Source organism: Budorcas taxicolor, chromosome 4 (assembly GCF_023091745.1).
Source record: "Budorcas taxicolor isolate Tak-1 chromosome 4, Takin1.1, whole genome shotgun sequence".
Lineage (NCBI taxonomy): Eukaryota > Metazoa > Chordata > Mammalia > Artiodactyla > Bovidae > Budorcas > Budorcas taxicolor.
The window spans coordinates 32638878-32653659 of NC_068913.1; the positions used below are offsets into that span (position 1 = coordinate 32638878).

The 14782-nt window shown below is 46.6% G+C and overlaps 2 protein-coding genes across 2 annotated transcripts in view; one reads left to right on the top strand and one right to left on the bottom strand.

Annotated features, from left to right (window-relative positions):
- DNAH11 (dynein axonemal heavy chain 11) overlaps positions 1-12292 on the top strand; it is a 355953-nt gene extending 343661 nt beyond the window's left edge. The window contains exons 77-82 of the mRNA XM_052639247.1: positions 523-765; positions 4971-5153; positions 5230-5345; positions 10332-10444; positions 10904-11044; positions 12045-12292. Of these exons, the coding sequence (XP_052495207.1) occupies positions 523-765; positions 4971-5153; positions 5230-5345; positions 10332-10444; positions 10904-11044; positions 12045-12292 (1044 nt within the window). The remainder of the gene's footprint in view (positions 1-522; positions 766-4970; positions 5154-5229; positions 5346-10331; positions 10445-10903; positions 11045-12044) is intronic.
- Positions 11966-14782, bottom strand: part of CDCA7L (cell division cycle associated 7 like) — a 47389-nt gene continuing 44572 nt past the window's right edge. Inside the window, exons 8-10 of the mRNA XM_052639248.1 lie at positions 14553-14702; positions 13690-13826; positions 11966-13278 (exon numbers count right to left, since the gene is read on the bottom strand). Coding sequence (XP_052495208.1) covers positions 13248-13278; positions 13690-13826; positions 14553-14702 — 318 coding nt within the window. The 3' untranslated portion in view covers positions 11966-13247. The remainder of the gene's footprint in view (positions 13279-13689; positions 13827-14552; positions 14703-14782) is intronic.

The following is a 14782-nucleotide window of genomic DNA, read 5'->3' on the forward strand; positions in this document are numbered from 1 at the left end:
TTTTCAGATATGCATATATAATCATGCATGCTTACAAAATCCACATGTAGAATACATAAAATAATTTATAGTATTGTGGAAAGTACGATGAAGTCATACTAAAATGAGTTCAGAATTAAGATTAACATCAAACAAATGCCTGGGCAGGTTACTCTGAATCTCGATTTTCTCTCTGCAAATTGGGGATATATGGGGAGAATCAGTGACTGCAAACATGTAACAGGGTGACCAGAACTCAGCAGATGACTCAGCACATCCGTTCCCTTGCGTGCACGTATCTTGTTACCCCTTCTAAGGGACAGGTTCGTGTGTGTTCCTTGGACTCCTCCACAGAGGTCAGCCAGGTACCATACGCGGAGCAAAGTGACTGATTACCAGAGGGTCATGAGATGATGTGGCAAGCGTGCCCGCTAGCTAGCACTGTGCTGGGACCATCTACCAGAGTGTTCCCTAGGCGTTTAGGAAGGGAAGACTAATGTCCACTTCAATTTGGAATAACTGACTTTTCCTTTGGGCTTGAAGATGGATGATGAGCTGATGCTGGCGCCAGGATTTGCAGCTCCACCCAGCCTGGATTACTCAGGCTACCACCAGTACATAGAAGAGATGCTTCCTCCAGAGAGCCCAGTGCTGTATGGCCTCCACCCAAATGCGGAAATCGAATTTCTGACGGTCACATCCAACGTGCTGTTCAGAACCTTGCTGGAGATGCAGCCCAGGAATGCAGTGAGCAGCGAGGAGCTGGGACAGTGCACAGAAGACAAGGTAGCGGGTCGCTGTTTCTTCTGTTGAGGGGCATCGTACCTGCACCGATGCACGCTAACCCCGCGTGCACGGCTCAGGGATTTTCCCTCTGTGTACACACACAGCCACTGCCTCCAGCACCCCGGGATGCTGCCCTGGTGGCTCAGCTGGTAGAGAATCCGCCTGCAATGCAGGAGACCCTACTTTGATTCCTAGGTCGGGAAGATCCCCTGGAGAAGGAATAGGCGACGGACTCCAGTATTCTTGGGCTTTCCTGGTAGCTCAGACAGTAAAGAATCCACCTGCAGTGAGGGAGACCTGGGTTCGATCCCTGGGTTGGGAAGATCCCCTGGAGCAGGCCAAAGGTACCCTCTCTCCTTACCTCTGTCACCACAGATTAGCTTTCCCAGCATTTAAACTTCAAATACATGTGCTCAGGATGTACTAGTTGACTAATGTCCACTCCTTTCACTGCACATTATATTTGTGAGATTCATCCACGTTATTGCATGGACTAATGGTTAATTTTTGTTCAGTATTCTACCGTGGTGGTGGTGATGGTTTACTCACAAAGTCATGTCCTACTCTTTGCAATCCCATGGACCGTAGCCCACCAGGCTCCTCTGTGCATGGGATTTCCCAAGTAAGAATACTGGAGTGGGTTTCCATTTCCTTCTCCAGATCTACCCAACCCAGGGATCAAACGCACATCTCCTGCATTACAGGTGAATGCTTTACCATCTGAGCCAACAAGAAGCCCAGTATTCTACTATGTAAATATATCATGCTTTATTTATTCCTTCCATGGCGAATGGGTATTGGGGTTTTTCCTGCTGCTGCTGCTAAGTCGCTTCAGTCGTGTCCGACTCTGTGCGACCCCATAGACGGCGGCCCACCAGGCTCCCCCATCCCTGGGATTCTCCAGGCAAGAGCACAGGAGTGGGTTGCCATTTCCTTCTCCAGTGCATGAAAGTGAAAAGGGAAAGTGAAGTCGCTCAGTCGTGTCCGACTCATAGTGACCCCATGGACTGCAGCCCACCAGGCTCCTCTGTCCATGGGAGTTTCCAGGCAAGAGTACTGGAGTGGGCTGCCATTGCCTCCTAGCATTTTGCTATTATGACTATCACAGCCATGAACACTCCTGTATAGTCTTTTGTCAGGAGACAAAGGTGACTCCCAAAGGTATCGTCTCATCATACTCCTTCCTTTACACCCAGAGGTAGAACTGGTGGCTCAAGGGAGTAATGTTCAGCTTTAGTAGATACTCCCAAACCTTTTTCCAAAGTAATTGTACTTCCCCCAGCAGTGGGGATGATAAGTCCCAGTTGTTCCTGCTCCTTGGGGGTCTCCTAAAGAATAGTATTTCATTGTGGTTTTAACTTTGCAGTCCAGCAGTTAAGGAATAGTATTGAGCATTTTTCCTGTATGTTTATGGCCATTGGATATACCTTCGTGCAAAGTACTTGTTCCGTTTGCGTGTCAAATTCTAATTTGGTTATCAATCTTTATCTTACTGATTCATATGAACTCTGTATTCTAGATATGTGTCATTAAGAATATGTATTGCAAACTTCTCCATCTGTGTGGTTGTCTTTCATACAGTATGTTTTTGGCTCTGTCATTTTATGAGTGTCTTTTTTCACCTTTTCTTGGGAGGCTAGCATTATTCTTTTGAAGGTATTTATTGCTATAGAATAATGGGGATGAGAAATGGACATCAAGTAATTTTTTTACCTTTAAAATCTTGTTTCTCATTAATTAAAAACCTGAATTTTAAAAAATTTTTCCCCAGTAAATTAACCTTTTTTCTTTCAAAATTACCAATCAAGGATTCAGTTTGTGGGAACACAGTAATCAGATCTAATTATAGAGAGGTCCCAGGAACTTGCCATATTATTTCTTGAAATTCTTCAGTTATTTCTTGAAATAAGGCCGTTCACTGAGACATTTTATAATTTAGATATTTTGAAAAGAGATGCATGGAGAAAATTCATCTATTTGGGAACATCTATAATGTTAACAGGGACTTCCCAGGTGGCCCAGTGGTAAAGAACCCGCCTGCCAATGCAGGAGCTATAAGAGATGTGGTTTGATCCCTGGATTGGGAAGATCCTTTGGAGGAGAGCATGGCAACCCACTCCAGTATTCTTGCCTGCAGAATTCCCATCGTCAGAGGAGCTTGGCGGGCTATAGTCCATTGGGTCACAAAGAGTTGGACGTGACTTTCGTGACTTAGCAGGCACACACAGTGTTAACAGAAGCAGAGAGCATGTGAGGTCATCTCTAGTTCTGAGAGGGCTTCAATCTTTCCAATAAGAAAGCTGATCATTAAATCAAAAAATGCAGAACAAATAAGGTAAAGCTACCTCAGCATTTCCTACAGGCAAACCAGCAGCCATCTCCCAGGTACAGTTTTGTTCATCTAATAGGTGCTATAGAGAGTGCTTTACAAACACGTCATTTGCTCCTCTGAAACTCTGGGTGGTATTGATGTGTGTGTGCGCCCAGTCGCTGTCGTGTCCGACTCTCTGCGACCCCATGGACTGTAGCCCGCCAGGCTCCTCTGTGCATGGGATTTCCCAGGCAAGAATACTGGAGCGGGTTGCCATTTCCTTCTCCAGGGGATCTTCCTGACCCAGGGATCAAACCTGTGTCTCCTACATTGGCTGGTGGATTCTTTACCATCTGAGCCACCTGGGAAGCATGAGTAGTACTGATTCCAGGATCTCTATTTCAGAGATAAAGTTAGGTGACTCGCCCTGGTCATACAGCTTGAAAGGCCACTGAAGGAAAACCAGATTCTAGCTGAGTCCCAAAGCCATTCTTTCACCTAACTTCTCAATTGTACTGTTTCATACTGTCTGCTGCTGCTGTACATGAGCTCAAGATTTCAGGATCTGACGAATTATCTGCCAGGGCACTAAAGCAGTTTGCAAGCATCACATCAGAGCCCCAGGCCGTAATCCAAGAAATCCAGGAGAGGGGAAAGCTGCCTGAGGCTTGAGGACAGGGAGTACCTTCCAGTCTTGTATCATTTTCAGGCATTTGTTGGTTTTCCCAGGTCTGCAAAACTGCATCGTTAGAATCACTATCCACATCAGAGTGCCAGGTACATATGCACGTCCCCAAGTGAGTAAATCCTTCATTTCTTTAGGGCAACAGCTCTAGAAGATAGCGGCTTCCTTCTTGTTGAAAATACTGATCCAAACTGCCTCCCAAATTGCTGGATGTGTCAGCTACAAGGGCAGCATAGCAGAGTCACCAGAATTAGTTAAAGTGGCCTCTTTGGTTCATTCGACTTTTCAAATAATTTGTTTTTAATTAGCAGATTGCAAAAATGGACTACTCAAATATTGAGGTTCTCCATGTTCTGATCATGTCTTTATAAACTAATGAAATGTAGTTATAAGACTTCTTTTGTTCCCGAAATGCTAACAGTAAGTAAACTGCAAATAGTAACACCTCCCTGACTCTACTGTGGGAGCTCAAGATGGGAGGGGGCTGCACTGTTTGAGAGCGAGCTGAGGGGGTTGGTGATGGTGCTGAATAGAAATGCAGAGCCAGGGGTTGGGGCGATGTAGAAAGGAGCAGCTTTTACTGCTTTGCCAGGCAAAGGGGCCGCAGCAGGGTGATGCCCTCAAGTCTGTGTGTCCCTCCTGGATGGGTAGAGGAATCTTACAGTGTTCACAGAGCAGGCCACAATCAGCTCGTGGACAGTTCTTGGATTGGTTGGCATCAAGGTAGAGTTTCAAGCATCATCAACCTTCTGGTTTCAACCAGTCTGGGGTCTGTGTTTTTGATGTCAGTAGCTGTCTTCTGGAGGGGGCGTCTGCCTCCTATAAAAACAAGTTAGGAATATATGTCAGGCCTTTATCCATATCTTTCAGGGAACTGTGAATTCAGTGATTCTGCCATGTGGCAGATTAATAAACTGTTACCAGTTCCCCAGTCCAACAGCTATTATTTGTTCACGTTTCCCAACCATTACATTAGCTCGAGTCAGTATTTTACTTCAGAAGACAAGGACACAGAGGGTTGTATGTGGTTTCATTGGCAGTGCCCTTCTGCCCACCTCCTGGGAGTTAGTAGTCATCTTTTAAACTCATTAGCAAGCATCTTTGGGAACTGTAGTATATATTCTTAGACGTAAATAGAAGATATACCATCATCATGATCGAAAATGAAACGGAAAGGAGCTAAATCTTTGTGTTTGTTAACAATTTAAGGTTAAGAATGTCTTGGATGATATTTTGGAGAAACTTCCAGAAGAGTTCAACATGACAGAGATAATGCAGAAAAACCCAAACAGAAGCCCCTATGCTCTTGTTTGCCTCCAAGAATGTGAGAGGATGAACATTCTCCTTCGGGAAATCCGTATGTCACTTCAACAATTAGAGCTTGGATTGAAGGTAAGTTTAAAAGTGGGACTCGAGCAGGCTCCTCCACATGAAGACGTATTTACTCTGCAGTCTTCTTCCCTGGCAGGGGGAGCTGACACTGTCTCCTGACATGGAAGCCCAGCAGTCTGCAATGAGTTACGACGCAGTACCAGAAACCTGGAGCAAACTGGCTTATCCATCCACGTACGGCCTGGCCCAGTGGTAAGCACCTACACCCCAGCTCGGTGCCGGTTTGATTTTCTGAATTATGGCTTATAGGAACCCTAAAGATTGTGCTTTGCTGAGTACATTCAGCCGTAACCATGCACACCACCACCACTTTCATTTGAGTTTCCTCGGTATGTTGCTTCAAAGGCAAAAATCAAGTTAGGGTCATAGCAGGAATCAAACTCTGCTTCTCATTGAGTGGCTGTCTGATCCTGGACAAAATACCTGACCTCTCTGTTCCAGTTTATCATCTGAAAAATGATAAAAGAACTTCCTCATTGAGTTGTTAGGATTTAAATGGCCGGGGGAGGCATCCTTAAGTTTACCCTCACCTCATCTTATACCCTTATTTCTGAAGCCAGTGAGAACTAATGGCATTTCACAGTGAACTTTTACCCCAGGAAGTAGTAGATAACACTGCCTTCGCTGTGTGGATAGGACTGTGTAGACATGCCACAGAGTCAGGGGCAGAAACTTACAGCTCCCGGAGGGCTGCTGCCAAGCACAGCTCGGCCTTGCGAGTCAGCATAGCAAGTTTCGTGAGACTGGCTCTACACCTGGTTTTTTTACGTGGACGTTTGTTGTCCTCACTTTCCTAAGTTTTTCTTGCACTAAGCAGAATGCTACTCCAGTCCTTAAATTGGAAGGCCCCGTTAGAATTCCCAGTGGCTGCACATTGGAACTGCCCCCCAGGCACCCAGGTATTGCTGGGGGCGGGGGTGCAGACACAGCGGAACGTGCCCTGTGGACCTGCCGGATGACAGGAAAGCATTTGGCAGAGTCACTGGGTTTCTGGTAATGCTTTGAATATCTAAAGGCAGACTTTATACTTCCAGTCAAAAAGAATTTACATTTACACTTAAATTTTACGACAGTGATAACTTTAGACTTATTTCACCCAATCTTATCTTTTGATTCCTAATTTCTATATATTTTTCCTAGCCTCTTTTTTCCAAACTCTTCTAGCTTCTGTGACTTTCTTCATCGTATGTGTATCCCTGTACTGTTTCTATTATTTTAGGAAGACTTGTCATTGTAACATACACACTTTTGACTTTTCTAACGCACTGTAACACCAATACTTTTCTCTTTTGCCATTTTACCATCCTTCCAGTCTGGAACTATAGTTAAACTTTATTTTAAACCACCATAATTTTATTTTTGTTTTGTTTATGGTCAGGAATTATTTTTCCTTGATAGCATGTGTCGATTTCTTTGCTGCCTTTTTCCGGTGCTTTAATTTTCAAATAGACACTCCTAATGCTTATGACTTAGGAAGAACTACTGCTAACATCTCTACAAACAACTGAGACACGTTTATCCCAAGACAACCCAAGTTTTAATTCTTTTATAGAAGTGGTTTATAGGTAAGTAATTTGTAAGCGTGATAAATACAGGAAAAACCATTCAAGCTTCTGTCATGAGATTTATAATTTTAAGACAAAAAGACCTTTCAAGACTTACATTTGCTATTGACAGACTGGGAGCTTTTTAGGATACTTTGACAAAGTCAAGTCATCTGAAAAAAATGGCCTGTGGTTAAGTTTGACATATGTTTGCGAAAATGCAGTTGTAAAACAGCAGTGGTATGGAATATAGGCCACTCAGCAAACTGCTAGAAGCTTATAACACTGTATCTTACCCACATCACCTGGGAAGGGTTGTCATAATTCAGCTACTACACACTTTTGAAGACAATGCCGGATGAACTAACTGGAAAGCCCAGCCACCTGTTTGTTCCCGTCCCCACGAAGGGCGTATCCGGAGGCCCTGCCGTCACCGCAGACACAGTAAGAACTGCCCTGCTGGACTCTAGTCCCCAAAGAGATATTCCTGAGAGATCGTGTTTGCAAAACTTAAGGTTTCTGCTTGTTTTCCTTCCTCATGTTTTACATCTTTGGCACAGGGTCCCTGCTTATTTTTAATCCTAAAATAAAAGTGAGCCCCTCTCCAGGTGGCATAAATTCAGGACGCAGTGGCCATACTGGGGCCACGTGGTCAGCACTGCAAAAGGTGTGAAAGGGAAAAAGCTGGGCTTGAGGTTCTCTGAGCTGCTGAATAAGCTCGACTTCAGTCAGACTTTCTCTGGAACCTTCAGTCACAGAAGGCAGAAATGCCATTCCTCATCACTGAAACCGCAGCGGCGCAGCAGTAGGGGTCCCCTCTTCACCGAGCTGAAGGATGAGGCACGCAGCAGGCTTTCAGGGTATGTGGCGGGGAGGAGATGGTATTGTGTCTGGATTCTCTTCACTATGCTCTCCCTCTTGATGAATAGTTTACCTGGAAGTAGAATTCTAGATAATTATTTTCTCTCCAAATGTCAGTGTTATATAACTGCATTGTCTTCTGGCACTTCCTATGGCTGGTGAGTCTGTTCATAAATACTTGTCATTCCTCCACAGCTAAGTTACTCTCTGGGAAGTTTTAAAGATTTTTTTTTTCTTAACTTATATTACTGTTCTGTCATTTTTACTGATGTGTTTAGGTGTGGTCTCTTAAAAAGGCATCCTACTTGATACTGTGTGCTGTTATAAATCTGAGTCCACAATTCTTTCCACCCTTTAAAATTCTTAGCCCTGCTTTTTTGAAAGAAGAAATTATTGTGGCAAGTCATGTAACATAAAACGTACTATATTAACCATATTTAAATGTACATTTCAGTGGCACTAAGTACAATCACACGTGTTGCTGTGCACCTCTCACCGTCGTTCATCACCTTCCTAAACTGAAACTCTGTCCCCATTAAACTCTAAGTCCCCATCCCCACCCCACCATCTGCCAGTGTACTTTCTGACTCTCTGGATTTGACTGTTCTAGGTACCTGGTCTATGTAGAATCAAACAGTATTTGTCTGCACGAAATATGTACTGGAATGCATCTTTAAGGTTAATGTACGTCCTACAGATTGTACCTCCCCCCACCAAGCTAAACAGTAGGCTCTCACCAGCCGTCTACTTCACACACAGCAGTGTCCATGCCATACACACCCACCTGGGCGTCCGTGGTTCTCTCTGCGGCATCTGTCTGTTTCTTAGCCCTTCTTTCTTCAAGTACTGCCTATCTTCGCCTGCCTGGACTCGCTGTCAAGCTGTGTGTCTCTGTGTGTTCTGGTTGGTTGTCGTTTCTGGCTGATCGTCATTGTATCTTTGTCTCCTATTCTCTCGTCTACTGTTTCTCCCCAAATTAAAAAAATATTTTAAAAAAGTCACTGTCCAAAGTCAACTTTTAGTCTCACATTGCATATTTTGAAGGGAGGGAAAGGTTACTTGACCTAGTTTTCTAAAGTTTAAACATACATATTAAGTCTTGGTTTTTAAGATTTCTCTTATTTTTGATTTTTGGGTTCCCTTCCTTCTGGTTGATTTGTGGGTGGTTTTTCATGCTATATAATGTTATCTTTAGACTCAAGCTACAGTTTGGCTGATTATAAAAGTAATTTAACCCATTTGTTGTCAGAGGACTGCACAGGTGTGATTCTAGTCTATGATCTGAATAGCTGCCTGAAGCTCACGTTTTCCCTTTATAAAAAGACTTCCATGTTTTTCCTGGCTTTCCAGGGGATTCTCTGTCTCCACAGTCTGTATCTTAGTATTATGTGTCACATTTTCTTACAAAATATGTCCGATTATGATGATTCAAATTGTAACTTAGGAAAACTCAAATTTTCTAGAATTGTATTAGCAAATGTTTCAGCGTTCATCTTATTTCCACTCCAACTCTCACTCATTTCTATTTCATTTTGCTTTCCTTATTATTCTGCCTTACGCTGTTTAACTTTTTGCTTTCATTTTTATAACTGTCTTTTTGAGACTGTTTCCAACTTAACTTCCTCCCTTTTTCTTACCTTACCAGTTTTAACTCATATTCTCGTTACATATGCACTTCATGAGAATGACTGGTTGCTGCAGTGTTTATCCTCTTTCACATCTCGAGTTTTTTTTTTTTCTTATCTTTGCTTTTCCTGTTCCTTGCCTTTCTTCTTTGTGGGATCTATCTACAAGTATATTTTTCCCTAAACCAGCTATTTGGAAGAATTTAATATGGGGCAGGGCCAGAGCCAAGTTCTAAGCTGGTAGGAATTTTCTGTGTGAGCCAAGTGTGAGCATTTAACCTTTCTTCTGGGTGGTGGTCTGTGGGCATGAGGTCCTCATGCAGCCTGCTGCCTTTGCATACGTCGACACGGCCACACTGGCTGGGGGAGGCCTCAGCCTAAAGAGCTGCCCCACAGGCATTTATGCGGGGCCTTCTGCTCTGTGCTCCCATCTCCCCCGTGTTCAGCAGCCCTTTAAAAGCTACCTATGAAAGCGTCTCCTAATTTTATGGAAGTTCATTTTTCCTTAGCCTCTGTGAGCTGGCTTCCTCACAGGTACGTTTTAGATGCTTGCTACCTCGGGTAACTGCTGTGCTGATGGAGTAAACGGACATGTAAACACAGCAGCTTCTCAAACTACAGGCTCACAATGGGTGGAAGGGGGTTGGTCCCCTTGATAACTTTTCCTTCCCCACTTTCAGGTCATTGCAGCTTGTGCGGAGGCCGCTATCCCATGTTCCACTGCCCTTGCCGTTCCTGGGAACTCTGATTGTACTACAGTCATCAGAGCCTTCCCCTGCCCATCCTTAGACACACAGGGATGCTTCCCTGTGCACCCCGTCAGCGCAGATCATATACAGCCACCCATGTAGTTACCACGTCACTGGGGGTCACTTAGAGGGTCACTTAGAGGATCGAAGTGAAACAGTGGTTGAATAAACGGAGTTTCCCACATTTCCCAGTGTTTCTAACACTTGAAGGGGCAGATGATCCTGTTACCCAGTCATCAGGGGAACAGTTTCACAGGTTACCAGTTCTGGACCGTTCTACCACCACCACCACCACCGCCCCCCCCGCCGCCCAGCACTCCCTCATCCCCAGAATCTAATCTTACTGGAAAGCTTTAGTACTGAAAGCACGTTTGCTTCTTCCTACCTTCTATTCCCCAGGTTTAACGACCTCCTCCTGCGATGCCGGGAACTGGACACCTGGACACAAGATCTCGCCCTTCCGGCTGTGGTGTGGCTTTCTGGCTTCTTCAACCCTCAGGCCTTCTTAACAGGTAAGAGCTAGAGTAGGGCAGCCCCTGATGCTGATGGAGCCGCGCCCCGAGCAGAACCCCAGCCTCGTGTCCCTGGAGCTGCTCTCCTGCCCTGGTGACCCGTCCTCACGCGGCGGACGCCAGGCAGGACAGGAACAGCCAGGTGGGTGGAGTGTGGGTCACCCAGAACACGTTCTCCATCGGGGCCCACAGTCTCACGCAGCTGTGCTCGGCCACGGTAGTTAGTGCAAAAGCAAACCAACCAGCCAGCGGCACTCGGGCATGCCTGTTCCACTCAAGCGCCATCCACGAAACTGGCCTTTGTTCCACCCCTGCTCTAGTGCAGTCCGGCAGATAACACCCCGAACACCCCGTGGGACCACAGCTCGCTTTGGGTGGACGCTTGGCTCACTGGGGGCTCCAAGGAATCTTACGTATATGACTTCCTCCTGCTCACACCTGTCCCTCCTCCTCCAACAGCGATCATGCAGACCACGGCTCGAAAGAACGAGTGGCCACTGGACAAAATGTGCCTGACTGTTGACATTACCAAAAAAACAAAGGACGACTACGGGCATCCCCCCAGGGAAGGCGCTTACCTCCACGGGCTCCTCATGGAAGGTAAGATGCCCCCAGGAGCACATGCAGGGTTATCACACCTAGAACCTTTCTCACTTGGGTGCAAGTTGGTATTTGTCCTTTCCTTATTAAGCCTGGCAGGCTACAGCCTGGGGGAGTTGCAGTGGGCACAACTGAGCAACTCACACACCACACAACTCCATTTCTCACTCACACTAGTGCTTATTTACCTCACTTCTGGCTTTCAGATAATTTAAATGGTAGGATATGTGTCCAGTGGGAGCCAAATCTGAAGGTAAGGATTGCAATTGCTTATAGACTTATACTAAATCTACTCCTTATGAATCTGGGGGATGGGGTAGAAGATGGAACATTTTCCACTCACCCATGCATTCATCTTATCTTGTAAACATTTCCTCTTCTCCTGAAAGGCTCTTGGAGAAAGTATTTCCAAGTCTCTGCCAAGATGCTCCTTGTCACTTTACAGACGTTTAAACAGGTGACCCGACCTTGAACTAAGAGAAGAAGGTGCAGTGGGAAGGGAACGCGGTGAACTGCAGGTTTCTTACACTGTCCACCAGCATGCAGATTCACCCTTTTTTAAAAGGAAGGACAAACTAACTTGCTTTATTGGGTCTGGATTCTCACAGAACCTGTTTTCATGTCAAGTTTTACATACCTTTTGAATTCAAATGATTTAGTTTTTCGTTTACAGGAAAGTTTGGGGGTAGCGCAGGAGCATGAGCCTATGCTTTTGAGGAGGGAATGGCAGCCCACTCCCAGATCCTTGCCTGGAGGATCCCGTGGACCGAGGAGCTGAGTGGGCTACAGTCCATGGGTCGCAAAGAGTCGGACACGACAGCCAATCTGTGCTTACAGTGTCTGTGTGGCTCCCAGTCAGCAGGTGATGACCCTCCCTCCCATCTTGGCAAGGAAGCCACTGACACGCAGCAAAGTAACAAAACCAGAACATTTATTGCCTACAACAGGTAGAGAAGCGGTACCAACAGGAGCGCGCGTGTGACCCGTGTCTCTCCCGCAGGAGCCAGATGGGACAGCCAGTCAGGAACCATCGTGGAAGCCCGCCTCAAGGAGTTACGGTCCACGATGCCAGTCATCTTTGCGAAAGCCATACCAGTGGACAGACAGGAAACCCAACACACGTACGCGTGTCCTGTGTACAAAACCAAAAGAAGAGGCCCCCACTACGTCTGGACCTTCAGGCTAAAGAGCAAAGAAAAGGCGGCCAAGTGGGTCCTGGCGGGCGTGGCTCTGCTGCTGGAGGCCTGACCGGAACACAGTGAGCACCTGTCAGTCACTGCTCCCGGGTGTGGTGATTTATCCTGCTGGGAGGCATAACATATTCTGGCTTATGTAACTTTTGAGAAAATTAAATGTGCATTAATTTTTTTAAACACCATCCTTGTGGAGAAGGGGGACAAAAAGAAGCAAATGTAGAAAAACATGGGAAACCTATTGAAAGAATGTCCATTCCCCCAGTACCCCTCTACTCCCCCACCCTGCAACACAAAATTAGTGCAGCTCACGTTTGCATCAAAATTCCGCTGTAACTCAAAAAGCAATATGGCTGGAAGTCTCCTGGTCCCTACATGGGAGTGTAGTTTTTATAGATATTAAACAAAAATCTCTAAATTAAATTTGCCTTTATATATTCTTTTAAAATACAGAAGCCATGGGCCCCAGGCAGCTGCCCTCCAAGGCCTCCAGTGTCAGTAATGTGACAGTCTAGTTTTGGTTCAAGTTTTAACAAAAATAAAACTCTAGTTCCATGGTTAATTGCACTTTGTAATTTAGAGGAGCATTCTTCAACATAAACGTCCAACAACCCAGAGCAGCTTAAACTATGGGGTTTGAACTATGGTCACTCATGACAAACTCAAGGGGGTGTAACCCCTGTAACGACCTGGCCTCCAGTTACTGTCTGGGAGATAGAGAGCTGCGATGCTGTCTTTCTTCCAGGATTTACCTGGAACTTCACTCCTTTAAACTGGATTTTAATCATCTGCAGATACTTTTAATAACAACATACAAACAGGCCTGTGTATAATATATGTATACAGATTCCTCTCTCATCTTCCTGAGAAATCTTTTGAAGCGTATAAAAACAATCTTTAAAAAAAAAATAGCATTTAACTCTACAAAGAATTTCTGTATAAAAAGAAATCTTAGGCACAAATGGCATGTCTTGTTGGAGTGCTCCACGGTGAGCGGGCTGGTTCTTCTCTTAATTGTCTTCCACGAGCTGCTTTTGTAAGCTGAGAAGAAAGAGGAAGCATTAGGGGCAGGGAGGCAGAGACAGACACAGCAGCATCGCCCAGGGCACCACAGCCAAACTGCTCTCCTGACACAAGGTCTGTCTTCCCTCGGGTCACTGCAGGGAGGCTCACCTCACCCCCTCGTCCCTAAACCCAGCGCACAGCGCCCAAGCCTCCCCTCTCAGTCCCAGAGGGTGAGAAGAGCTCTTTGGCCCTCACAGCTTCCCCTGCCTGCCTTGTAGGGTCTATTACTGTTTGTGACTTTCCCAATACACACAGATCCAGCACAGCCAGCACTCGAGGTGGCGTCTAAGAGTCAGGCTGAGACGAGGCGCCCGGGGCCCGCCTAGACAGTCTTGCCCTCTCCTGCTCCCAGGAATCATACCCTCCGTTCTGATTTGCGAGGCTTACCTCTCCAGGTACTCCTTCACATTGTTATAACCGTAAAACTTGGCCAGGTGAATGAGGATGCCTGTGGCACAGCGGCCGTCGCGCTTCCGGCAGTAACTGCAGTTGCAAATGCCCCGGCAGGGAGGGCACACCCAGTCCTGGGGGAGCAGAGCGGCCGGGATGTCCCGTCAGCGACAGGCTGCGAAGGCGCCCTGACCAAGCGCGGCTCGCTGGGCCTCATCCCCAGCTAGCCCTTCACCCTGTGACATGGACTACTATCTCCCTCCTCTTGCCTGTTTCAGAAAGGTGGACCACTCCAGATCACATGCCTGGGAAGTCAGCCCTACTTTTCAGAGTACAGGCTTTCTCAGCTCACCTATGCGGAGCTGCAGTTCACGTTCAGCTGCATGCTGGGCACAGTCTCTTCCCCCTGGTCCGGCAGCGCGGTGGTTATGAGCACAGACTCTGCTGCCAAGTGCCCAGGTTCAAGGGCACACACACTAACCAGCGTACTATGTATTATCTTATTTTACAGAGGGAACCAAGCTGTGGGGAGGTGTCCTGTACCTACCTCACACGGTTAGAAGAGTAACAACATACGTAAACTGCACTGACATGCAACCTTAGAGCCATGTGGGGCACACAGCACCCTCCAGGGCAATACCCCTGCCCCCGGAAAATGAAACACACTCTTTTACTGTCCTGTGGGTCAGCCTGTTCTTTCTAGAAGGAAAGTCTCTTTTGCATTTCTGCCAGTCTCAAGAGGCAGGAGGAGAGGAGGGTGGTAAGGGGGCTACAGGTCCCTGACCAAGGGCCCCAGAGCCCCGGCCTCAGCTCGTTCCTTTCCCAGCATGACTCAGGACGAAGGTGCACACCGTCCCTACCGGGTCCAGCAGCGCCGACCTCACGTCCTCCCCGTAGCGATTCCGCAGGCACGGCCCGCAGAACTGCCCTCGCACGCCACCGCAGCTCTGGTTCCGGCACACTGTCTTGGTGTCGATGGTCTTCTGCCGACACTGATGGCAAGTGTTACCCTGCAGGCAAAGGCAGCAAGTGGTGAGCACGGTGTTCAGAGGGGGTGCCTGGGGCCACGTGCACGAAGCCGCCCTGCCTC